General features: G+C 33.2%; 1 protein-coding gene across 5 annotated transcripts; it reads right to left on the bottom strand.

Annotated features, from left to right (window-relative positions):
- Positions 1-677: 677 nt before the first annotated feature.
- On the bottom strand, positions 678-23,741 carry LOC130613927 (septin-7-like). Of its 5 annotated transcripts, none has more exons than XM_057435290.1 (15): positions 23,360-23,741; positions 15,226-15,348; positions 11,527-11,635; positions 7,350-7,459; positions 6,768-6,868; positions 6,470-6,604; positions 6,296-6,341; positions 6,147-6,218; positions 5,541-5,633; positions 4,983-5,076; positions 4,843-4,894; positions 4,406-4,510; positions 3,848-3,998; positions 3,380-3,540; positions 678-1,573 (listed from the first exon to the last, which is right to left on the bottom strand). In XM_057435290.1, exons 1-15 carry the CDS (start codon positions 23,525-23,527, stop codon positions 1,528-1,530), a joined length of 1,566 nt encoding a protein of 521 aa, XP_057291273.1. In that variant the 5' UTR covers positions 23,528-23,741; the 3' UTR covers positions 678-1,527. The 5 variants fall into 5 exon arrangements, with proteins under 5 accessions (XP_057291273.1, XP_057291274.1, XP_057291275.1 ...); XM_057435291.1 differs by having other exon boundaries at positions 3,404-3,540; positions 23,360-23,738; XM_057435292.1 differs by lacking the exon at positions 23,360-23,741 and adding an exon at positions 18,293-18,428.
- Between the last annotated feature and the right edge of the window lie 1,624 nt (positions 23,742-25,365).

Below are 25,365 nucleotides of genomic sequence, written 5' to 3'. Positions count from 1 at the left end.
TAGAACATTTTTATTGCGTAGTTATCAATCTCGGCCACAGGACCAGTTGTCTCCTAATGTGACGGAAGTGCACAACCTCGTCCCCAGGGCATCTTGTATTTTTTCTGACATCAGGACGGCAATGTTTGTCTCGCCGTCCCGGTTATAGAAAGAGACGACATGTGCTGGAATGAGGTTGGGAAGTGCAGGTCTCAGTAATAGACAGCCTGAGGACGGAATTGCTCAGTAGACACATTCTCGTCCCCAGAACTATTTGAGAGAAAACTTATTTCAGGACGAGAATGCCTTTTTTGTCACTTGTAACGAAGAACGACTTATAAATTTGCGTTCTCACTCTCCAATTATGATCCTGTGATTCTTGAAATGTTACCTGGTGTGCTAAGAGGAATTCTTCTGCAATTTGCACCTAGGATAAGTCTCGAATGTTAAAGTTGTTTTTCCGAAAACAGTGCGTAACAAAGATTGAAAAACTAGTTAGAATTAAGTTTTTTAAGAAATAGCTCTACCATTTCAACCTGATTGTTGTTGTTATTTTTTACAACTCCCCTACGCAAAAGACCCCTGGGGTTCTTCACACGCGTTGTGTGTGTTCACCCGTACAAACCTCGCTTAATAGCATTTTCTTTAAATTGGTTGCATCAGTGTAACAATGTAACAACAAGAACAAAAGCCGGGTGTGAATTTGAAACAAATTTCATGAGAAAAGTTAAATACAAATGACAGGTCTCATATTATCTACATTTACTTCTTTTTTAGTGAAATTTATCACAACCTTCGTACCACACCATCCACTCAGTAACCATTTAGTTAACAAGTCCTGGTACTCAAGTTACTCTTTATAGTCACCGACAAATAAGAAATTATTATAGGTATCTATAAAAAAAATTAAGACAAATATAAAATGGCATGCAAATTTTTCTCTGTCAATTGTTAGGTATTAGATCAGTAGGAAAAAAAGGGGTCGAAAACAAGACCTGGATAATGATGCGAGAACGCTACTGTCTGGTATGTTCAGAAAAGCACCGAAAATAATAAGAAAAAAATAGAAGAAAAAAAATTAAATAGGATAAGCAACAAAATATGAACAATAAAATACTAAGATTTCGAAAAAAAAAAATGTTTTTTTTCGTACTAAAAAAACCTACTCAAAACTATTTCGCTGTATTTATGCACAACGTAACAACATAGACTGTAGAGCATACTCAGAAGGAGAACTTTAACTGAACTTCAAACAAAATCATTTATTTCTTCTAATCAGATTACTATTAGCAGCGCCGCGGCTTCATATTTAGTCGTTGTACAAAATATAAATACTACATCAATAAAAAGATATCCTCTGTTCTTCTACTTTAATAGTCATGGCCTGAAACTCCACTGTGTTTGCCACCTCGCAACCAGACATCCATGTTCACACATACGATAAATGTTGCTCTTAAGGATTCAGGATGATGCGAAGTATACGTTTGAACAGACGGTGGCGCAGCGACAATATTTCTTTCACTTTCGTGTAATGTTGAATATATTGGACTAGAAAAATTTCTTCTGTTTCTTTTGTTTATCCTTCTCTCCTGGCCTGTATAAAAAACCGAGTTAGAATCCTTAACTACTATTTCGTTTGTGGTCGTTATATTTACCAACAATTTGTTAATTATATATAAAAATCCGACACGTTCCCAATTTAAGTTACTAAGTAGTAAATTTCCACAGAAACCCCTAACTTTTTTGTCCTTTGTAAAAGTCCTCTACGTAAACCGCCCTGTATCGGTCACTCCTGATATCTCAACCACCCGTCACATGAATAGAACCCGAGAAATAGGGTGCTGCCTATTCTTTTTAACATTTTTTATTGTTTATAATTTTTCCTTATTTTAAGCTTAACCATATATGTAGAAGTAGGTGCATACACGACAAATGTAAAAGAGTGCAAAGAATGACATTACCAACTATTCAAGTCCTTACATCCGTAATGTAAACAATTTTACTTAATTCTTAAATGACGGTATGAATCAAAGCTTTATCCTTCCACTAAAGGATCTATTTTCCTGCTTAGAAATACCTAGGGGCTTATTTTTGCGCTTCGGATCTCAGATCACGAAATTGAATTAATAAAATATGTATGATTTAACCGCGAAAACCCGTTCTGCAATATTCGTCAATTGGCACGCATTCGTAATATTTTTGACGCATCGAAAGATGACTTTGAAGGTTTTCAAAAAGAAAAAAAGTCCCTTAATGTTGTAACTTTGCGAGACTTTTTTCTTTTCACCTTTTTGTTTTGTGAATGTAACCACATGTGTCTTTCACCTTCCTACTCTTATATACACCTAGCAACTTCAACATAAAAGACACATAGTGAAAAACAAGTACTATGCACCCACCGGGGACAGCCCACGCTTCGCACCTCTTTATTACACCCTCCCCCTCTCCCCTTCCCACCCAATGAATTACCTCTGCTTTCATCTTGAGAACAAAATGCAGTTAGTATTTATCGTTTAGGTATTTACGTCATTCTGAGAATAGAGGTCCCACAGTTTATTTGAATTTTATTTATTTTCTTACATTTTTTGGTCAAGGCTAATTTGTAGCACTTTTTCTGCTCAACTTTTACCCGTGCCAGAAGGCGCAAACTTGAAATGCCACTTGTCTATCAGCTTTGTTAACACGTCAACATGCAGGTAAGCCTACGCGAAATGTCGACGTCAATTACAAATGGTTCATTTGGGACCTCGAAACTCTGAAGCGGAACATGAAACCTGTTACGGGATCCGTCCAGAAGCGAAGCTTGTTATATCTTATTTACGTGAGTTTGTGCGTGGCTATCGTGAGTGATGTTTTGTTCGTGCGTGGTGTTATGTTAGTGCATGCAGTGAAAGAAAATAAACAATGCAACAAAGTGCAGTTCACTTTAAAACAGTGCTTTAAAACGTAACTGTTTTTGTTTTTGTAGCCTGCGTAATGCATGGTTTAATGCAAAGGTAGTTCGATTTAAGGTCAGCACTTTGTTCTCAAGCGTCTTGAAACTGCCTTGTTATTAGTTTAGGCGTAAGAATGGAAAAATTGTTAGATATTAAACGTTATTATCCAGTCGATCTCCATTTACGGTAAAACATTTTCGTGGGTTTCTTAATTTTCGCGAATGAGGTGTAAATACGTTATTAAATATTTTGGAAATAAAAGCCCATTAAGCAAGTATTAAATTTCGCGAGAGTTGTATTAAACAACACTTCGCGTGGGTATTAAATTTCGCAATTATAATGAAAAATCGCGAAAATTAGGAACATGAAGATAATACATGTTAAGCGTATGTTTAAGTTTATGTTAGTCGTTGTTAAAGGCAGTTTCAAGACACTTTACCGCACCCTGGGGGGAGGGGACTTACTTTAAAGAAGATCTACTACTGGACCTGCTACTATTGAATCCTTCCGCATGAGAGGCGGCTTCGAACTGTTCTTTCTCTTGTTGAAACTTTTTACGACGTTCTTCAAGTTCTTTGCGACTTTGTTCGAGAGTGCGCATCGTAACTTCGAATTTGCGATTGAACTAAAAAAAAAAACGAGACTACGGTTTGAGAGGACATAAGTAAACGTAATTCGAGTAGTATGCAAACGAGACTCAGGTTCCACACTCTTATAAACATAAACAGATCATTTATCATTTTAGGCTCAATTGCTAAGGGCAAACTTTAGAATCTAAAAAGTTGTTCCGGGTATTTTACTGTTTTTCACAGTCATGTTTCCTAATTACTGCTCCGCCTGAGCCCTTAGCAACTCAGTTATTATAAAAAAAAAAAACGTAAAATTCTTTTCACGCAGCAGTCAAAGGGTGAACGCAATGAAACCACTCCTACTTCAGATTCGGAATCTTTCAGCTTTTTTTTTTTCTCTTTTACTTTCATTTCAAAAACTTGTTCCATTTCCTGTTCCATCTTCTTTAGTTTTTTTTCTTGATCTTCACGCTCTCGTTCGATTTGTTCCATAGGGTTGATATTTAAAGCAGCACTAGAAAAACAAACACCATTAAAGCTCGCTCCACACTTTACAGATGCAGGTAAGTACGCTATATTAAGACACGTTCCCAGACGAAAAAAAAGTTCTTTTATCTTTTAAAATACGAAGGGAGGTAATATTACATCATCCCTTGTCAACATATCTCTTTCAGTTTCAATAAATCGTTAAAATTAATCTACTGAGAGGGATAGTAAAGGCTGTAAATTTTGCTGTTTTTATTTTAAATCCATATTTTTTCCTAATTGTGTTCTTTCTTATTAAAGATTTATTATTATTTTTATTTCACTCTTCGAAGTGAATGTAGCACTGATAGAAGTTCCAGTACAAATCTGGTGACAGGGAACTAGTCAAAATGGAGGCTCAATCTTAAAGAACACTTCACCATAATGTCATCCTACCTCGTGATAGATGCACCTCCACCAGTGAGAACAGACAGGCGATCACTTCGGAAATTTTCATAGTGGACATCGTTCGTGACGTCAATAAGGTCTTGCATGTGTGTTCTACATAAATACAAATTATTAAATCAATTTCAACTTCTCACAAATCTCCCCTCTTGTTCCGGCTACCATCACAACGTTACCATTTTATCACGTTAAATTTAAGAACGTTTGATAAACCATTCACGTGTTAACTAATTCTGCCCAACATCACATTTGTATGACATTAGACAAGTTATTAACAAGTACGACAAAGTCTCAAACACTAACAAATCATTGGAAGTAATACTAGTTTTGTGTGACAGCTATGTTCAATAGTATAAATTATTAATTCCTATAGCAAAACATCCACAATGACAGATACAAATGGTTGATAGAAACAACACCACACATACCTGATTAGAAGGTTTCGTAATGCGATAAAGTCACAGTGGTCGATATTTTCAACTAAATAAAAAAAAGAAGTAGGATGCAAATAACTGATATTAAAAAAGAACTTATAAAACAAACAAATAGTTACTACATAAACGCATACCTTCCACTATTCCCCATGGGTATTTTCTTCCGCGAATTTTTTTACCTCCTACTTCTAAGACGGTATTGCTTCCCACAACTGCAAATGGTATTCTCTGAAAAAATTGCAAAACACATGTAGCACAGGTTGCCAGAGGTGAACAGAAGTTGATAAAATTTAAAATTTGTCAGGGCTGATACAGTTCCGTTTGCACGTCAGAAAACCAATTTTCAGAACATCAAACTTGGACAACCAAAATAAACACAACTTTCAAAATGTGAAAAAGTTGTTTCATTCCTTCCCTTATTGTAAAGGTTTTACATGGGAGAAATATCTCATCAAAAAACACTGATAAATAATCTATTACTAAACATTTTTATTTATTTATTTTTCATAAGCTACAAAAACTTTTTGGATGTTGTTGATACTATTAAAGTTCCAATTGACGTCTCGGTCTGACTGAAAAAAGCTGGACATTAGAGGGGAAAATACTTACAGATGCATTTACTTTTGTAATTGGAAAAGCTAAAGCAGCACGATTTGAAAAAACCTTAAAAAATACAGTTTCAAATAACATACTCTTAAGGATGCTAAATCACTTTCTGCTTCATCATCGCTTAGTGGAGGAAACCTGTAGATATTTATCTGATTCTCCTCAATTTCTTTCAATATCTACAAAATCAAAAGTAAGCTGTGCTTAACAACAGAATAAATGCAGATGCAAGTAAATTACTTTATTCGGAGAAACTTTCGCGAGTCAAAAAACTCGGAAAATTTTTTGGATAAATTTTTGCGAATCTACAAATTAAAAAATTTACGCGAGATAAACTTTCGTGAAATCTGAAATTGAAAAGTTTTGGCGAGATAAACTTACGTGATTCGTGATTATTTATGTTCTTATAAAAAAGTGGCCTATATTTCTTATGATAGAAAAGTGTTTTTTAACGATGTAATTTTCTTTTTGTAGCAGATTGTACTCAATGACAGCAAAGCAAAAAATAAATAATTTTAAAATTTGTTCGGCACGAACAAGGCTCTACTTTAACACCATCTCATCATCCAGTTCTGTTGCAGAAAATTTATTTTGGAAAAAGCCTAAAGGCATATAAGAACTCCCGGATACAAGAAATTCAAATTTACGTACACATGCATTACATATGCAATTCTATTCTATAACAATTATACCTGTTGTTTAAATTTGTAACATTCATCTGCTGTAAGTGTGTCAGCCTTCGCAATGACTGGAACTATATTCACCTGTAATGGATTCATTTATGCAACATTACTATCATCAAAAAAAGTTTCGCAGAAGAAAAGTTATTGTTTATTCTTACCTTATTGTGTAATTTTTTCATAAATTCTATATCCAAAGGTTTTAACCTAGAATTAGAAGTCATTGTGTCAAAATCTCTATATAATATCTGTTTTTTATTTAAACTATAAAAGTTCAGAATTGACTTAAGGAGGTTAAATATAAAAAACTTATATATTTTAACATAAGGTCTTACCCATGGCCAGTTGGTGCAATAAAATATAAACAGCAGTGTACTCTAGTATCTTGGATAGTCGTTCTATTAACTCTTGATTCAGCATTTAAGTAGTCTTCAAATTTACTTTCTATATTTTGAATGACGGAATTCCAACTAAAAATTGTTTAGAGAAGGATAATTATTACTAAAACATTATACATTCCAATACTGGGAATTGTAGAATTTAGAAAGCATTGAAATTAAGAGCAGCAAGCCTCTAACAAAGTAGAACAGTGTTTTATTACATGGTAATATTATGCAATAAGCATAGACCTACCAATCTGTATTGTCAATATTATCACCAAATCCTGGAGTGTCAACAACAGTTAACTGTAAACGAACTCCACCTTCTTTTAGTTCAAATGTTGACGCATTAACCTAAAAGTTTGATTTCACTTTTTGCTAACACTGCAGTAGTATGATTTTTTAGTAGAAGTTTGTGAGTGCAAAATAATACAACTGTTATTATATGTTTAATATATAAACCAAATTCTTTTTTTTGTTTACTAATAATATATATGCCTTTATTGTTTATCAACTTAAACATATCAAACAACAAGATTTAAAATAAGCTTCAATGATTGTCTGTTTGAGTATACTAAGGTATTTAACCGCACACAGGGGAATTTAAAAAATGGTGTCAATTAATAACACCACAGGAAACATGCATAAATTAGTGTAAAACTTTTCCTTTTTACTAGGTAACAGAACAATACAAACTTCTTAGTAATCTTAAAACTGTGCACATGCATTTTAGTCTCAGAGATTAAGAGTTAAAGACACACAACTTTATTCATTTTATTCATCATCTTTATTCAAAAAAAATTACGATCTTTTATTGAACTAAAAATCTGCCTACCGTCATGGTTTTGCCAAATTTGGAAGCTGCATCTTCGTACTCAGATGGAGTGTATATATCAGTTAGAAATAATGAGTTGATTAAAGTTGATTTACCTAATCCAGTTTCACCTAAAAAAAAAAAAATTAAAACATCGATTTTGCCATTCGACTAAACTTGCAGCTATATGTAATAACTTCAACCCCCAATAAAGCATAAAATGTTTGAAATTTTAAATACATGTCATTAAAATATGGTATGTCATTATTAGAATCTTTAATAATAGAAAAAAATTATATTATGAAATTATTTATCAAATCTGTACAAAAAAGGGCAATAAGACAACAACTTAAAAAATTAATGACTTATTGTTTAAAATCTTTTGTTTGTCACTGACTATTTAAATACTTATTGCTATGTGGATATTTAATTCCGTTATGTTTATCCCATTTCTTTAGCAAAATTGTTGCAACATCAGAAGAGAAAATTTAATGCTTCACACATAGTAGAGAGATGACAGGGTTCATGAGCAGTCGTATGTCAGGGATGGCAAACTTAAAACACCCCTCCTCCCAATAATAGACTTTCTAAACAAAATATATTAGTCTTTAGTAAACAAAATGTCAGATTCACCCATTGTATATATATATGTATATGCCAATTCTAAGACTATCACCCATTCTTTATACCCTGGAAATTTCTATTTGATGAATCCTTAGCACAAACTTGCAATTTAGTTACCAATTTAAACAAATAAAGTTATTAGATGGTAAGAATTTAGAGAAAATGCTTAAATGTCTTGCAAGGGAGGCCACAAATAATCTAAGAGAAAGCCAGAAAAACTGCACAATTACATGGTTACTATAGCTAGAGATACAGGACAGATAGATAGACATGCATATTTTACATGGCCAGTCTCACAATTATCAAGGAATATACTCTGTCTATTATATCCAGGAGGGGTCTTGGCTTAGATGGGGAGTCCTAGAGCATTTAATGCTCATTTTGAGGTTACATGCTCTATCAGAAAACTCCCTGTAACATTTATTGGCTCACACAGTGTGTCATCTCTCCCATTTTCCTCACATGGCACAGGTTAACCCAGTGTCATGGTAACATTCGCTCGTCCATATGAAATTACTATTGGGGGAATCAAACCCTAGTTTGCTGCAGAGAGAGTTATAATCACTTAACTATGGTGCCAGAAAAGATAGTATGACACACCGTCTGTAATATTTTTTTGCTTACTTCTTTCAAAATACATTACTTAGAAGCACCCTTTCTCCTTCTTGAAGATGTCCACAGACAAGACACACAATAAATCAAGTGAAAGCTTTATTGCTATTGCAAATAAGTTTAACTTTATCTTTGCAAAATATCATTTAGTAGTTGTTTGCCTTGGGATAAATCCAGTTTCAAACCGTTCCTTATATACCACATTTCTTGTGTCTGGCTATTGTAATATTATTTTGCATAAACACAGACAAAATACAGCTCTTGTAGAAAAGTGACAGAAAAAAATGTTATTTCATCCCAACAAAAAATGTTTTACATTGATTTAATAAATATTTGAAGTTTCTTTGTCATCTCTATAACAATGCTTATTTTCTGGCTGATCAATTAGGAAGTGGTAAGAATCTACAAAATATATTGGCAAAAATAACAAATGTGATATATTTTTAACAATTTTGTGAATTTTCTACAGGCTATTAACTATTATTTATAGGCTTGTACTAGCAACTAACAGATGCTAGCCTGAGAATGATGACGTGTGTAACTAAAACACCATACAAGTGCTGAAATTTTATAAAAATTACAAAGCTGTTACAGGCCTTGCCATGAGTCGTGTAAATGCTCGTTACCCGAGCATTCTATTGTTTGCGTAAATATTAACATTTTGAGATAAGTGTAAACGTTTTTCTTAAGAATTGTTTGGTATTTTAAGTGAAACTGAAAAATACTTGGTGTAATTATTTTCCACCCATCGTGCAACAGTTCATTCGCATTTTATAAAACGCATGAGATACCGACATTAAGGTTAATCTTTGTTGCGCATTTATTTTGCAGTATAAAAGTGGGGTAGGTTTTTAATCGTGAACCCCAAACACGATGATCGAGCGTATACTGGTATAGCGACTCTCTCAATCTTAACTTCCTTTTCTACATGTCCGAAATAATATGCATGACCATACTATCGTTTTCATAAATTTAATGTTTATTTTTCAGTTAATCACAAGCAAATAGGAAAAAATATGCTTCGTTTTCAAATTAAAAAAACGTAATCAGCGTGGTTTAAATAAAGCTAATAAATAAAATCTCTTTTTAAAAGGTACATGTCAGGTACAAAAAATTTATACAGAAAAAAAAATTATGCCGCACGTGGGTTTTGTTTTTAAAATTGTTTGAATAACAGTTGCAGCATAAAGAAAATAATTCATTAAATTTGGACCTGCTATGGTTTCCAATTGTTTCGTCAAATGAAGAAATTATCTACAATTAAATCCATGATAAATTGTCTGTTCTGCCTGTAAGTGCAGTTTTGCAGACTTGCGTCATTCGTGCTTCGTCGGCGCTCACCTCCGCATCTCTTATAATAATACAGAGACTACATTTTCTTGATCATCGTTTCAAGGTCTATACGATAAAGGTAACAGGGATATAAATTTCTGAAAAATTTTTTTTTGCGTTTTAACGGGCCATTGCTGACGTCAGCAAAATTTTTAAACCCTTTTATGTCCTTTGTTGTTCGTAGAAAAGATATGATCCTATATCTTATTTTGATCAACGTCAGGAGTCGGTGAATTAGCTAGGATGGTCGGGTTGGCTATGAATAGGCTTGCTTGTGGATTTAAAGGACCAGAACTTTTCAATAATTCTAAAATCTAAAAGTGTCCGACCAAGACGGAAATCTATCGGACGTTTTAACCAACCAAAGTTCGAAACGAGCTAGCTGAAAAAGATGCCTTGAGAGACTAAATGTAAAGTTTTTTTAGCGAAAAATATGGCGAGCAGAAACTACTCGCATAGACACACTGACGCAAGCAATTAATTGCTCGAGAGGTTAATTGCTCATGGCAAGGCCTGCAGTTAAATTAGTATTGATTGTTTGACGTTATCGTATGTTATGTATGTCTTAAAAAAGTATCAGTGTTGTGTAATTACCAAGATGTTGGGTGTTTTTTCACATAACTTTTTTTTGCTTTATTGTATTCAAACTGTTGCAAATTATACATATTTACATATAAGTAGTTACCAACCTTAATTAAGACTTTTATAATGTGTTCATATTATGTGTTTAAAATCTTGGTTGTTTCACAATACTTTTTTTGAAATAAGTTTTTCCACTAGAAAGACATGACTTGACTGGCAATTTAGCATTGTCTGTAATCACTATGGCTAGCCTGGATAAAACATTTATTTTAAAACACCGTATTACAATTATTATTTTGGTAAAGAATATTTATGCATGCTTAACATGAAACTGACCTGTGACAGATTTACTCCAGAGACTTTAAAAACTTTGGCCTTTACCTTTTTTGGGAGTAAACTTTGTTATTATAAAGAGAACCTGTCACAGAAATTGATGACAAATTCACTTAACTTTTCCTGAACTACAAAAAAAAAATTTATGAATTATATTATATTGATTATATACTTTTTATTTAGTATTTTACATCATTTGATAAATCTAGCTTTTGTGTTGTTTTAACAGCCAGTTTTAATGCTAATAACTTAAACAATGTAATCATGATATGAAACAGTGCGAAAAAAATTAACTGTGCGAGTTATGCCACTACTATTACTCAAACTAAGGAAACCTAATAACAAGAGAGTATAACCAGGCAAAGGCTTACTTATACATTCTTCATTAGTAAAATAATAAATATCTTGTTTGTTTTTACATTTCTTCACAGATAAATATTAATTATTGAATATGTAAAACATATTTCAACAGAAATCACAAAGACTACAATATAATTCATTGATAAGCTGTTAAATGTTTAATGATCCAGTAATTAAAATGCAGACAATAAAATAGAAAAAAATGCTGTTCATGTGTGAACAAGACCACAGAAGTAAACTTAGACACACTTCCAAATTAAACTGAGGAAGAATATATAAATTTTCTAGCTTTAAAAACATAACAAATATATGTAATCTAAATCAATGGACAGGCAAAAACAGACAACAGACTTACCTACAACCATTAAAGTAAATTGAAATCCACGTTTTACGCTTTTACGAAAAACTTGATTAGGAAGATTTGCAAACCCAACATAATTTTCCAAGCCCTTCTTTGTCGTAGGCTAAAATAAAATTGACATGTAAAAATGGACCCAAAAATTAACATTAAATTAAACTAGTTGGTATCCCAGGTTTGCTAGTCCTTTATATACCACATTGCGTGTGTCTAGTTACGGGAGGTACCATGTTATGCAGAGACAGACAGACAATAACTATTATTAAGACAAATAAATATAAGAAATTCATAGACAATTTAAGTTTCAGTTATACCTTTCGTTATGGCAAGTTTGATTTCAATATTTATAAGTTTAAGTTTTATCATAAACACAAAACAAGCATCTTCAATTGACTACATAACAAACAGTATCAGGATAGCAGAGATATGTCAACGCTCCAGATTTTATCACAATTTGTTTGTAAATAGGGAAAATGTTTGTATATATACCTTTTTTCTAAGCAATAAAAAGTATACACAACAGTTGTCCAGTAAAACAGATGGGACATTATGTAAAAAAAATATCATTTAACCAAAAAATAAACTTCCATAGCTAGCTATATAGCTAGTTTTACAAATCTTACCGAAATTATACTTTTAGAAACCACCACAGCACTTCTCATTTTTAAATGATTTTTGATAATAAGATACTAAAGTAACTGCTCACTAACAAACTAGCTAAAAATCTTAGTTAAAACTACAGTTTGTTTTTAGTTTGTATCAAAACATACCCTTGAATGAGAAGCAGTTTATTAACAAAATATATATAGTATAGAGGATGTATGTTTATAATATCACCAACTTATACTGTAGAAAGTAATGTTGACAAAATAAACAAAGGAAGCAAGATTGTGTTTGTTGTAAAAACATTTTCTGTATTGAGTGGAAAGTTGAGTGTACATAAGAACTTATACACATTTTGTGAAACTAAACAGTCTAAGACAGCTGGTAGTATGCGAAGTATTAAACAGTAATCTGATATTTTCTACCCAAGTATCTTTTTTATTTTAGTTGGTGACTGGGCGAAGCTAGCTCTAGCTAACATGCTAAAATCATTTCGTGTAATATAGCTTATATTGGGAGGAAACACTTACAAAAGGTCTTACCTTGCTAGGCGTTTCTTCAGCCATTTTCAGATGTTATTCTCATTAATAAGCTACGTATTTAGTTAGGTATAATAAATTTGAGTTTCGGTAGCTAAATTTCTGAATAGACTGCTCATACAACTATTTCATTGTCTCGATGTTTACTAATTTCAGGCTACACCTCCTTTCCAAGGCTCCTCGTCATTCATTACAACAGGTTGCCTCCATCATTACCGATGCGCAGAAAACCAAAATAACCTTATGCGCATGATGACCGCTGTGCAGTTTTAAAAACATAAACAAAACGTTTTTAAAGCCCACACTCACTCCGGCCCGCACGCCTTAGATAGATAGATAGATAGATGTGCATATTTTACATGATTAAGGCCGGTTTCCATACAGCTACATTTTGCGCCCAGTCGTAAAATGCGCCGCGACTTTTATCACATATACCGAACCAATTCCATTAAGCGATTTTTGCTCACGTGTTTTTTGCAAAACATGGCTGATGTAAACTGACGATATTTGTTGCTCCAAAATTTGAGAGTAGTCCTAGCAATATTTTTATGGCGTAGAAATAAACAACGTTGTAAAATACGTAAGAAAAACATGTGGATGAGACGACTTTCCATAGAAAGAAGAATCAAAGGACTATACAACGTTTTGCTTATGGACTTAATATCGTCAGATCACGAGTAGTCTTTTTAAGTTTGTTTACAATGTTGTTTCTTTGTGCCTCCACAGACTCATTAATGTTATTTTGTTTTTCATCTACTTCACTTGATTGATATATATTCTGTTTCTCTACATTCATTTGGCTTTGACAAAAATTTAACACAGAAACGAGATTTTGCTAGCCATATTGAAATGATCTAATTAAAAATTTATTCGTAATTCATGTAGATTGCTACCTTTTGATTGCTGTTAAGCTGAAGCGCAAAATGTAGCTCGCAAAAAGTAGAGCCTGTTCAACTTTTTTTAAAACGCCCTAGCGCATGCAAAAGCGCGAGGTCAGCGGCATTATTCTGATAATGCGCATGCGTAGATCAAAAGTCACGGCGCTTTTTACGACTGGGCGCAAAATGCAGTTGTATGGAAACCGGCCTTAAAACTTTCGTAGCTTAAGAAACAATTTTTAACATATGTTATGAGTCTAAATGCATAGAAAAATCCAGGGTCCGCATTTACTCTTTTCAACTGAAAAACCGTACGGGGACCACAATACATTCTCAGGGGCCGCGCATATAATTATTTTGCGCGAAGATATTGGATCGCCACACTTTTTTATAGGAATATGGTTCAGATGAATATCCGGTAGGAATTTAGGTTAAAAACTATAGATTTATTGATCAGATTTGTTAGAATTTTAGAAAAAAAACAAGTAACTACTTTTTTCATTTTTAAAGGAGCGCGAAAGAATCACCTTTGAGAGAGACGTTCCTTCTTTCGTTTTATGACACCCAAGCAACGATGAGTTCAGCAGTGAGCTAAGCATTTTACGTTCACATTATGGGCTAAGGTCTTAGCGCATCATGCGCAATAGGGTTAGCTCATCGTAAGCCTATAGTGAGAACCAAGCTTATGTGCAGAAATAAAGTCTATTATGTTGTTTATCTTTAAAACTTTACTTTTATTTATAATCCAACTTATACCATGCAAAGCGGGATTATATATGTAGCGATATTGTAATAATAGTCCATCCTCGTTTCAGGCCTATAAACCCGTCATCAAGTTCATCATAAAGGAAAAGTGCCCTGAGAACAAAGTCGATAATAGTCATGAACGGATTATTGTCTTTAAACAAAACTCAATGAGATTTTGTAATAAATAATTTGTATCGTTTTAAATTATGTAAACTGACAATTTTGCAGATTTGCTTTCCCTCGAGAGGGTCATTATTGCAGCATCTCGCGTAAGCACAATAATTCATTTCAAAGAATTCATAACTGACATTTAATTTCGGAAAACAATCGGTAGGAGGTTTTTCAAACATGTTATGACCGGTGGGCTTTTAAGAGGCTTTTCCAAATAGAATCAAACTTCGCACAAAATTTTTGATTATGATACCACCTTTCTGTAACGTCATCGAAGTCTTAAAATTTGTCCAAAAAATTAGGGCAATCTATTTAAATTTATTATTTTAGTTCTAGGTTGGAGGGTGAAAATGCACTCCAGTGAACAAGATTATTGAGACAAAAGAAATCTTTTATGTCGCTTTTAAGTATAGACGAAAGCCTGAAGTGTTCAATACTAAAATCTCTACTGTTACGCACCTGTTTTAAATTTGCTAGTCACAATCTACAGCACGCCTGCACAACGCAGGCGTGCTATAGATTGTACAATACAATCTCGTTACCAGGGCTTGTTAAGTTTTTTTATATTTCACGGAACCTGATTCTAGAATGAATTTTAAAAAAAAAAATTAAAACCGTTTGTTAGTATGTTGTATATTTGGATATAACAAATTACGCCAAAATATAAAAGCCTAACAAAACCCTGGGAACGTAGTTGAAATAAACCAAACGAAATACAACAATAAAACGAAACATAACGCCGAACGTAATAAGCTTACGCTAGTAACTGGTCCATCTGTGATGGAAGAACCTTCAGATCCATCGTCATACAATGATATATTGTTGTCATCAGGACCTGGACTCATCGGAGTTCGGGGTGTTGTTGGAGAAGAAGCATGTCCCTAAAATCCAAAACAAATATTTACATTAAGAGTTCACTCAAAAACTCCCTAAAACAGGATTTACATTTCCTTACTTTTCAACATATTGACCTAAAAAATGAATGTTGCGTAGCTACATGAGTCGTGCATATAAACGTAATGAACATATCTATACGCATTGTACTAAACAAAAAATAGATTACTGTTTGATACAAAAATGGCGGCGTTCAGTAACCATCATCTGCTCAGTTAGAAATATAAGTGGGAACTTGTTACATGTTCTAACTGACTATTTATATTATAACCAATCACCTCACTTGGTTATTTCAAAGATTATCAGCCAGCTAAGTTTTGAGATTCAGTACTTCTGGAAAGCAAGACTGAAAAGCAATTTATTATTTCTTAAATGATCTGACATTTTAATGCTTGCACCCGTCGTATGATTTTGTTTGTCTTTTCTTACTTTGTTTTAATATTTTGCTTTTGAGCTTTGCGGTATATGTTTTACTTATGAAACAAGCTTAGAGCACAGACCTCTATTGGTTAAAAATTTGGAACCAGGTAAAAAGCATTCCACATAGTGAAAAGATTATTAAGATAAAAGAAGTCTTTTTCGTCGTTTATAAATATCAACAACATCCCGAAGTGTTCAAATATCTCTACTGTTGCGCACGTGTTTCAAATTTGCTAGTCACATTCTCTAACACGCCCGCACAACGAAATACAATCTGGTTCCCAGGGCTCGTTAAGTTTTTTTATATTTCACGGAACTAGATATTGTCAAAATATAAGAAAATAACAAGTCTTTGGGACAACGTTCGAAATAATCCACTTCAGGGCCCACAAGGTCGCGGAATTTGGGGAAAACGTCATGTGAACGTCAACAACATTCAGCACTTTTTAAGGGTTTGGACAAAACCAAAAAGTTCAAGTCCAAACCCGCTCTAAACATCATTGTCAAGCCAAGTGAATTTTGACAAGTTCAAAATACGCGAATCTACAGTGGAATCTCCTCTATCTCGACTACTCTCTATCTCGAACTTTCTCTATCTCAAACAAATTTTTTGGTCCCTTGCGAGTTCGAGATGGAGAGATTCCACTGCAATATAGAAATAACATATGTATATACTTGTTCATGATTGTAGGCTTAACATCCATTGTATAAGAACATCGATAACTGTATATCAATACCTCTCATTGGGAACGTCTAAATTCTATAGACCGACTCCATGTATATCTTAGATTTGTATACTCTCACTGACACATCTTTTTCACAATGGCGTCAAAATAATATTTACGTTTTTTATAAGAATACCAAAATTCTAACCAGGCTGGTCATTATTCTTATTTCTATTGTTCTAAACAGTAGTCTTATTCTTTAACCTCAAATTACAAAGGATGTTCTTATAAAGCATATTCTTATAAAGAAAAAGTGTTTTCGCGAAATTTAATAGTTGTCACTTTATTATTGTGACACTCGCTATTTGCAGAATTCGCGAAAATTATTTCGCTAAACATTTTTCATTTTTCCTTTTGAAAAAAAAAATCCATTCAGAATAATTTCCCTGTTCCTAGGGATTTTTATTTGTCGTAACAAAAATGCAAAACTTCCTAGGGACGAAGGGTGGATTTTCCTTCCTTATATCATACATTTATCATACGACACATAAATTTCAAGTTTGGAAGTTTTATCTGACCACCTGAAAACAACATGAATTAATAGAAAAAAATACTATCAAATTCGTTTTTCGCAAAATTCGAGAAATAATAACACTTGATCGCTTCGCGAAAATTAGTTCTCGCAAAAATTAATTTCCTGACCGAGTACTTTCTTTCTAACTCAAAACTGAAACGCAACAAAAAATTTAAAATGTTTCTAGCGACAATTATTAGCAAAAAATAACGTCTCACATTTCACTGCAACAAAGTAGGGGCAATAAAGAGCGTCATTCTGCATATCACTTGCATTCCTCAAACACCAAAAAATCACATATGACTTGTAAAAATAAATAAATAAATAAATTCATGACGCGTTACTTCCACTTGTAAACAATCTTGACAAAAAAAATACAAGTCTTTTGTACGAAGCATTTTTTAGAAAGTTTTTTTCTTTATATATAGAATTTTTTTCTTACTTACTTATCGTTATCAGAATTATATACTTATTTGGTGAAGTTTTGTGTTTATCCGTGATTTCCTTGCAAGGTCAGTTGCGTTTCTACGGAGAGACAAATGGAAACAAGATTTTAACATTATTAGTTAGCTTTACATGTAAGAACTTGCAAGAACTTCTTTGATTTTAACTTTTTCTTAAACGTTTTGCTCTCCTACTACCTCCTCCACAGAGCAGTTTGTTCTTTTCTGACATCGTGACGGCGATATGAACATGATATCGGCGTTTCAGTGTCGTGAAAGATAGAAGGTATCTCTGCGACTAGGTTACTCTTTGAAATTAGGAGTTGCGAAAGTTTTTAAAAAGTTGTGATCTGAACATCTTTAAAAAAAATGTTCTTGCTGAAAAAAAATTAAAACAGAAATGAAAAATTCTGCAAATTTTAAACGCACTGTGTGTCAAAATGGGTCAAATTTTTCTCTATATTTTAAAGAAATTATACGATACACGCGCTACGCCCGTTAAAGAAAAAAAAGTGCGCTCATAAACGAGACGTAATAAAGAAATTTTTAGAGTAGCTATCCTCTCTGTGTAACTGGAATGAACATGCAGAGAACTTTTTCTAAAACAAAGAATGTCAATAAATATATGAAAGTGATGATATTTTTGTTCGTTCCATATAGTATCAAATGATCAGGGATAAAAACATTGACAAAATATATTTTAGCAAGTTTTACTGTGAACAGATTTCCCTAATAATCTCTCTTATCACAAAAATCTTTGGATTTTGCGTTTATTTTGCGCAAAATTCTGTTGAAGAGAGTCATTCATTTCATATCCAAAGCATATTACCTTTTTCTTTTGCCTTCTCAAACTTCCCGTTACAAACACCAATCTTTTCAGCGTTCCACTGTCCTGCTCCTTTTGGTCTTTTTCCTTTTTATTATTTTTAGAAGCCATATTTGTTTTTCACTGTTTAAAAAAAACTTACATACAACAACGTGGTCTGAAAGGAAGTATATTTCACGGCGTTCTTCGCGGTTGCTTTATTGTAATTTAAATTTGATACAAACAACTAATTAATTTCTACACTTCATAGATAACATTTGGTTATAAAGACTTGTTTTTTGACATATAAATAAAGACTTCGTGATTCACACATTTTTTACAAGAGACAATGTTTTCTCTTTAAACTGAATTTTAAGCTTTCCTTTTTGAATTCAAGTTGGTGAATTGAATGGTGAAAGAAAAGATAACAAAACAATGCAGTAAGTAAATATTGCGGGAGTAAATTATCTATGTAACTAAATTTATAATCACAAACAACAATAAACCCTCTCAACACTCCTTCCAAGTGGTTTTGTTCAGTTAAAACTAGTAATTAGTATGAAACAAGATAAAATCAACGAAGGAGAGGTTATTAGTACATTCAAAAGCATGTTCTTGGTTATAAGACCTATGGAGTATAAATATCGAATTTACAATAAATGCTATGGCAATAATATAAACACACTGTCTGCTATTTGAAAGACACGGAACACTGCTTGAAATACATAGGACAATTTTTAAATAACACTTAAGCAATGCCCCACAAGAAGTGTGCCTTGTCACTTAGGGTGTGTTATACAATGTACATCTCAAAAATTGCGCAGTGTCTTGCATGTGCGAACTACTTAAGTCACTATCCCACTTAACTATTTGACCAATAATGTTTCTTTAGTAACCTGTTAACGCTATTATACTCTGGATGAATTAAAACGAATAGTTCATGACGCATTTATTATTCTTTACTAGATATTTTTCACTTACCCATCTTGTAGTCATACTAAGAACAAAAACTTTAGCGCCAACTTACATAAAACGGTACAGGGGAATTCATCATTCAGAATGCTGAAAGTTGAAATCTTAGATGTTTCATTTAGGTCGTCGAACTCAACCCTCAACCATGATGGAACTTTTTACGTCACACTTCTTTTCTGTGGCGACGGCCCTGTTATTATAATTTTTATTTTTTGCATGTCAACAATACCAATGCTGTAGGGATGGGGGAAGGTGTCTTAGCCCGCTTAATGTTTTTTTTTAGAAAAAAAAACAAAGAAATAACAATACTGTTTGCTTAACTCCTAAAAACCAAGTAACAAATTTTATTGATTTTTAATGTGTTTCCCGCCAATCCAGATGTGCAATTTTCAAATACCCTCCCTTGATTTAAGCACCCGTCCCTAAAAAACGCATTTCTATTCTATGGTCCTAAATATGACGTTGACGAATTAGTTGTTTGACCTTCGTAATTTTTTTTGGAAAAAACGCCATTGCGACTGCGCAAATTTCAAATTTGCAGATAAAAGTTAGAAAGTACGGCGAGCTCATCTTGTAAAACCATTTGTTATTTAAACCTGCTTGATAACATTGTGATTCCTGAGCATATCTTTCAGTGAGGCTGACTTCAACATATTGTTTTGTTCTTTTAATTCATGACTATAAGAATGAATGTTTGCAACGCTATTATATCCGCCCTGATTTTTCTTTTACAAAGGCGGGAAATATCAGCAGAATGAAATAGACAACACGTTATGAAACACAACGACGTGCGCAAATTTCATGCATTTTTATTTACAGCTTTTTAAAACGAGTTCATATTTGTTGTTTTGTTTCTACCTTCAGGGTAGCAGATATTGGCAATTAAAACGAGTTTTGTGCATCTTGTTATATTTTAACCCATATCCTCAAGGAGAGGGGGCGAAGGGAATAAGGTGCTTTGGGCCTCTTTTACTAGGCGTAACTTTTGTTAGGCATGAGACATGAGTGCCAATGACACCATTATAATATTTTTGTCTCGATAATCTCTGAATGTATTCTACAGATGTACCCAGATCAAAATCTTCTTGGGTGACATCAACATTAATATTTCTGGAAAAAACGGTCTATGTTAAAATAAAAACTATCTTGTAGGCAGCAAGTTCTTTACCATTGACGCTCTGGCTGAAAATGCTTCAGAAAGACTGTTTACATGAGAGACGTGACGAAACGTTTGCCAGGGACCCGCTTTGATAAATAATTATACTAAACGCGTGTTTAAGTGAGACGCGGGACAGGACGATAGCTGGGATGGGGTGAGGCGTTTGCCGAATGGTTTTGTCCCGCCTTTATATGGAATATAGTTTGCCAGGATGTTGTTTTTCTTATAAATAAAATGAGTAGAAATTGTCGGGTGTTTTTATATGTGTCTTCTTCAGATTTTGTCTCGATTTAGAAAAATTAAAGAAGAGGTTATAACTCGTTCGTTGTTATAAGAAGTTTTTGCTTTTATTCCAGTCGTTATTAAGTTAAAAATAGTTAACTGCTGTAATTACGATCTCTCTTTGGGCTTTGTAAAAAGCTAAAAAATATACAATCAGATGGGGGACTATTATTTGGTACTTGGGGGTAAATACTATGTACTATCAAAGGCGCAAAGTTAGCGCGTTTTTTAAAAAAAATAGAATTTCATGAATATTTTAAACTTTGTAGTAGGAGTTGTTATTAAACATAGACTGCTGGAATTGAAATTCAAATAACTACTAGCTGTAAATATGCTAGGCCAATTGTACGGAAAATTATGTAGGCCATTAAGAAAATCGCGAGAATAAATTTTACCAATAGCGGGTTTCTAAATAATTTTTGCGGAATGGACAAAAACTCGCGAAATTTGCGAAAATCAATTCCATTGTGGTAGCTACTGGAGTTATAAAATTTTAACTTAAAAAACAAAATGCTCTTTTTACATACATATTGCGTTTCTATTAACATTGCCAACTTGAAATTTTATGGAAATTGAGCTACCTTAATAATTTTTCGTGTTCGACTTTTATTCGATACAATCGGGTTAGATTTAGAATCGTGCTGGCAGGAACGTTGAACTTCTTAAATCGATACATCGACATCAATATTTATAAACACCTTTATGACATGGGTTTTAAAGTTTTTCGGTTAAGACGGGCGCAAATGCGTCAAACTGTTCATCAAACAGCTCATCAAACTGTTTGATGAAAAATTTATCAAACTGCGAATGTTTGATGAAATCGAATTTTCCATTTGCGTCAACTCGTCAAACACGTTTTATCAAAACATTCGAAATGATTGAAGGCCTATTCATTTACAAAATTTTGTCTTGTTCAACGTTCAATGAATGACCGAATGAGCGTATGTTATTTGTTTTAGAATATCAAAAGCAGTATTCGAATGTCGAAAGACGTTCGAAACGTTCGAAAGACCCTCCACTGTTGAGGTTTTTTGCACTAATCGCGGTTATTAAAAATGACTGTTTGATGAATTTCGTCTCAAATGCGTCAAGCAGCCATCAAACAGCAAAACTCGGTTTGATGAACCTATTTTGTTCGATGAAAAGTTTGATTGCGATCAAACTTCATCAAACTTCAAACTTTTTTCTTCTTTTCTCATTTTTTCGAAAAAAATTGTGTTTGATGGTTAAACTCAAATGCATCAAAATTTTCATCAAACTCGCTAGTTTGATGGAGTTTGATGAAAAGTTTGACGCATTGCACACCTTTAGATCTAAAACCTTACCGTACAAAATAATGCTGACGTTAGCATAATATTAGTCTTTCACCAAAGTCTAGCTCTTTCAAGCCGTAAAGTAAATAGAGCCGTTTTCATTTTCAAATTCATCAGGCTACGATTATTGCATCCCCAGGCAGCATATTGCTTCCCTTTTCAGATCTTTTATGTTGTTTCTTTGTACTTCCCTCCGATATTTTGTTTGCAAAAAAAAATTAGCACCGTGTCTTGTATTCAATACGAGGCATACTATGGCGCAATAATTTATGAAAAGATCTATACATATTGTAGTAAAATACGACGAGGATATTTTAATGTCTGTAAGGTCAGAATTTCAATAGCCTAAGCCCTGTTCTAAATCCTAAAAATTATCTAACACGCACAAAAATTGACGGAGAGAAGGAAAAGTATTAAAAAGAATAAAAATACTTTAAAACGGTATAGATAGTAAGGCAAAGTGATACTTGTTTCGAATAGATTACAACGCATTGTTTTCATTATGTTAATTCCGTTTTATCTTGTATAATGGTTTGTCTACACGATTAACTCTAACAACATTGATCCTGAAAAAATATTTAACCTGAGGCGCACTCCATGTTGGGTGCTTATGTGAGATATTGATAAGCAATCTGGAAGCATGTTTTGCAGAGTAAATAATTAAATAACCATTTCAAAAAAGGGAAAGTCTATCCTAAGCATAACACTGAAGCAGTGAAGCTATTGAATTTTATTAAATGTTGGTCCACATCGCTAATTGTTAGGCGGATTTTGTGTTGGTGATAGAGTAAAGAGTGTTTGGTTAAAAACATACCATTTTAGAAAAAATGCACAAAGACTGCGGGAAGTATTCACACATATCGCGCTTAACTTTGACAAAAGATCTCCCAAGAGAGCAAGGAACGTGAGAAATCGAATGTTTAGGCACGCATTCGCAGCGTGAACATTTAACGAGCACCATTTTGAACAGACACAATAACAATAATTGTTAAGATTTTTTAAGTACTATTATTTCTATAAACAAAAGATTTCTTTTTTAGTTAAAGGGGTTATATAAAACTTTTCTTGATAAAAATATTAAATATTAGGATTTTCATGGCGAAAACTATAAATTTTAAAGAACTGAAAACATTTAATCGCGAAAATGCGGTGGAAATTATTCGACGCGTCATATGGAAAATACTAGAGGCGTATTTGAAAAAAGCTTTTTTGATAAATGTGTAAAATCACTTAAAGTTGAAGAAAACTTCCCAAACTTCTGAAGTTTATTCAAGCCACACTAAACACATACATTTTCAGCTTGAAGTGTTTTTACTAAGATTCATTAAAAATGACCAAAGAAACAAAGTGGAAAAACACACTTACGTATTCGTTGCTTTCACTTCTCGTACTCCCTTCGTGTATATCTTCACTTCCAGTCAAAGACGGTCTCCATTTTTCTTTTCTTTTTCTAATAAATGCAGTAGCGCTGGCTATTGGCTTTGTTTTCTTCATATTATTATTAATCAAGCTCCCTCGAATTCCGTCGCTCATCCGACTTAGTATATCACTCCTTTTTCGCCCGTCCTCGTAATGTTTCTGTTTATTACTCGACTCTTCTAAAATAACTGTGGCGTCACTCAGTACCAGTCCTTCCTAATCAATGAAATGGTAAAATAACCTTTCGAAAGCAAATAAAAAGCGTTGTTTATGTAAAGTACTTTAAAATATCGTAAGTAAGAAAATATTTCAAAATAAAGTTGCAGTTTTTTGCGAATGTGCTGTTGTAAAAATTTTAGTAACCTTTCGTTTTATTTTTGAATTTTTATGTTATTGACACACCGGCAGAGGGCTTTTCTCATCTAAAGCCATTAAAAACATTACTTGTAAAACTTCCAGCACCTAAGACGGAGTACGAATAAGCATTAACCACAATAACATCTTTGTTGTATGCTGTCACCGTTGAGTTATTTGTCTTTTATTCAAAATGGGCGTTAAGTAAATATAACCTATACAAATTGAAATCACTTAACGCTACGACAAATAGAATCAAAAACTAAGTATTTACTGCTAAAATTTATTAATTAGCGCTCATAAAAAAGTAATTTGGATGACGTCATCTTGAGTTTAGCTTCGTTTAGGTTTGCAAGGAATATTTCCCGTCAGTTCTCCATGGCGTGAGGTATTGAGTTTAGCCATTATGTTAAATAATTGGCATTGTATGCCTTTGTAAGGTATCTGCATTAAAAATTTATGTTCATAAATTAGCTACTCTGTAATTAGTTTGTAGTGATATAAAGCAGCTCTAATTTCTAAATAAAAATATGCCAAGAGAACTACAAGTTTTGCGGAATACAACTACCATAATGCGTTGCGAATTAGCCGTATGGAGGGAGCGGGGAATTCCTGTTTTTAGTCCTTTCCATTATTCAACGCCCGACAAAGAAGCTTAGAAAATCAAAACGCCCTTCCCTTTATTTTGTGTTAAAATTCTATCATTTATTTATCCTCGCTCTAATTAAACCCTTCGACTTCTATTAACCTTTTATCTAAATTTTTAAAATTTTATACCAAAAATCTTATTATAGGAGATAGTTCTTCTTCATTATTCATCGGAATAATGTTAACTATCATATCGTCAATCATAGCTTGATGATTGAGCAAAGAAGAAGTTTTAAACTTTTTGAGATATACCTCCTAAAGTCAAAGTGCTCTGGCGACAAGAATGAGCCGGTCTTTTATCTTGCATCGTATTATCTTCAAACGTGTGCCAAGTCAAATAAGGGAAAAACCATTCGAAATATTTTGGGCTTGAAAATGTTTCATTTCTCTTTGTTGCCATTGGTTTTTGGACAATCATTCAGCAAATGTTGACCTGTTGTTCTGATAGTAATTTGAAGTTTTTCCCTTTCAATTAATTTTCGCGAATCTAGTGAATTTCACGATCTCAAAAAAGTTGGTTTCTGCGAAAATTATTGGGAAACTTTATTTTCGCGAAACTAATGTCAAAAAAGTTCATAGATGCTATTACAATTTTGTTGTTGTTGAGAAAAAGTTGTTGTGAAATCACTGTTTTCTCTTCTCTAACAAGGCGCTCGTGATCAGTTAAATTAGTCAACTTTCTAAAAAGTGGACACCTCCAATGAGCGAACAAAATCTTTCTATAAACGATGTTTCATGCAGACTCATGAAGCGCTCATGGGAATTTCGAAAGTTTTAAATCTGACAGTCAGGCTTCACTGCTTTAATGCGCTGGAAATGTCTAAGTTAAAAATGTTTTTATATAGTTGTTACGCGAATAGCCTATTTCATCACAGGAATAAATTTTTGCAACTAAGCCTTTGAGACCTAGTGTCTTCCTTTGAATTGTATTCACGGTGTAAGATAACTAA

This window comes from Hydractinia symbiolongicarpus, chromosome 11 (genome assembly GCF_029227915.1).
Source record: "Hydractinia symbiolongicarpus strain clone_291-10 chromosome 11, HSymV2.1, whole genome shotgun sequence".
NCBI classification, from domain to species: domain Eukaryota; kingdom Metazoa; phylum Cnidaria; class Hydrozoa; order Anthoathecata; family Hydractiniidae; genus Hydractinia; species Hydractinia symbiolongicarpus.
This window is presented reverse-complemented; position numbering and strand designations above follow the sequence as displayed.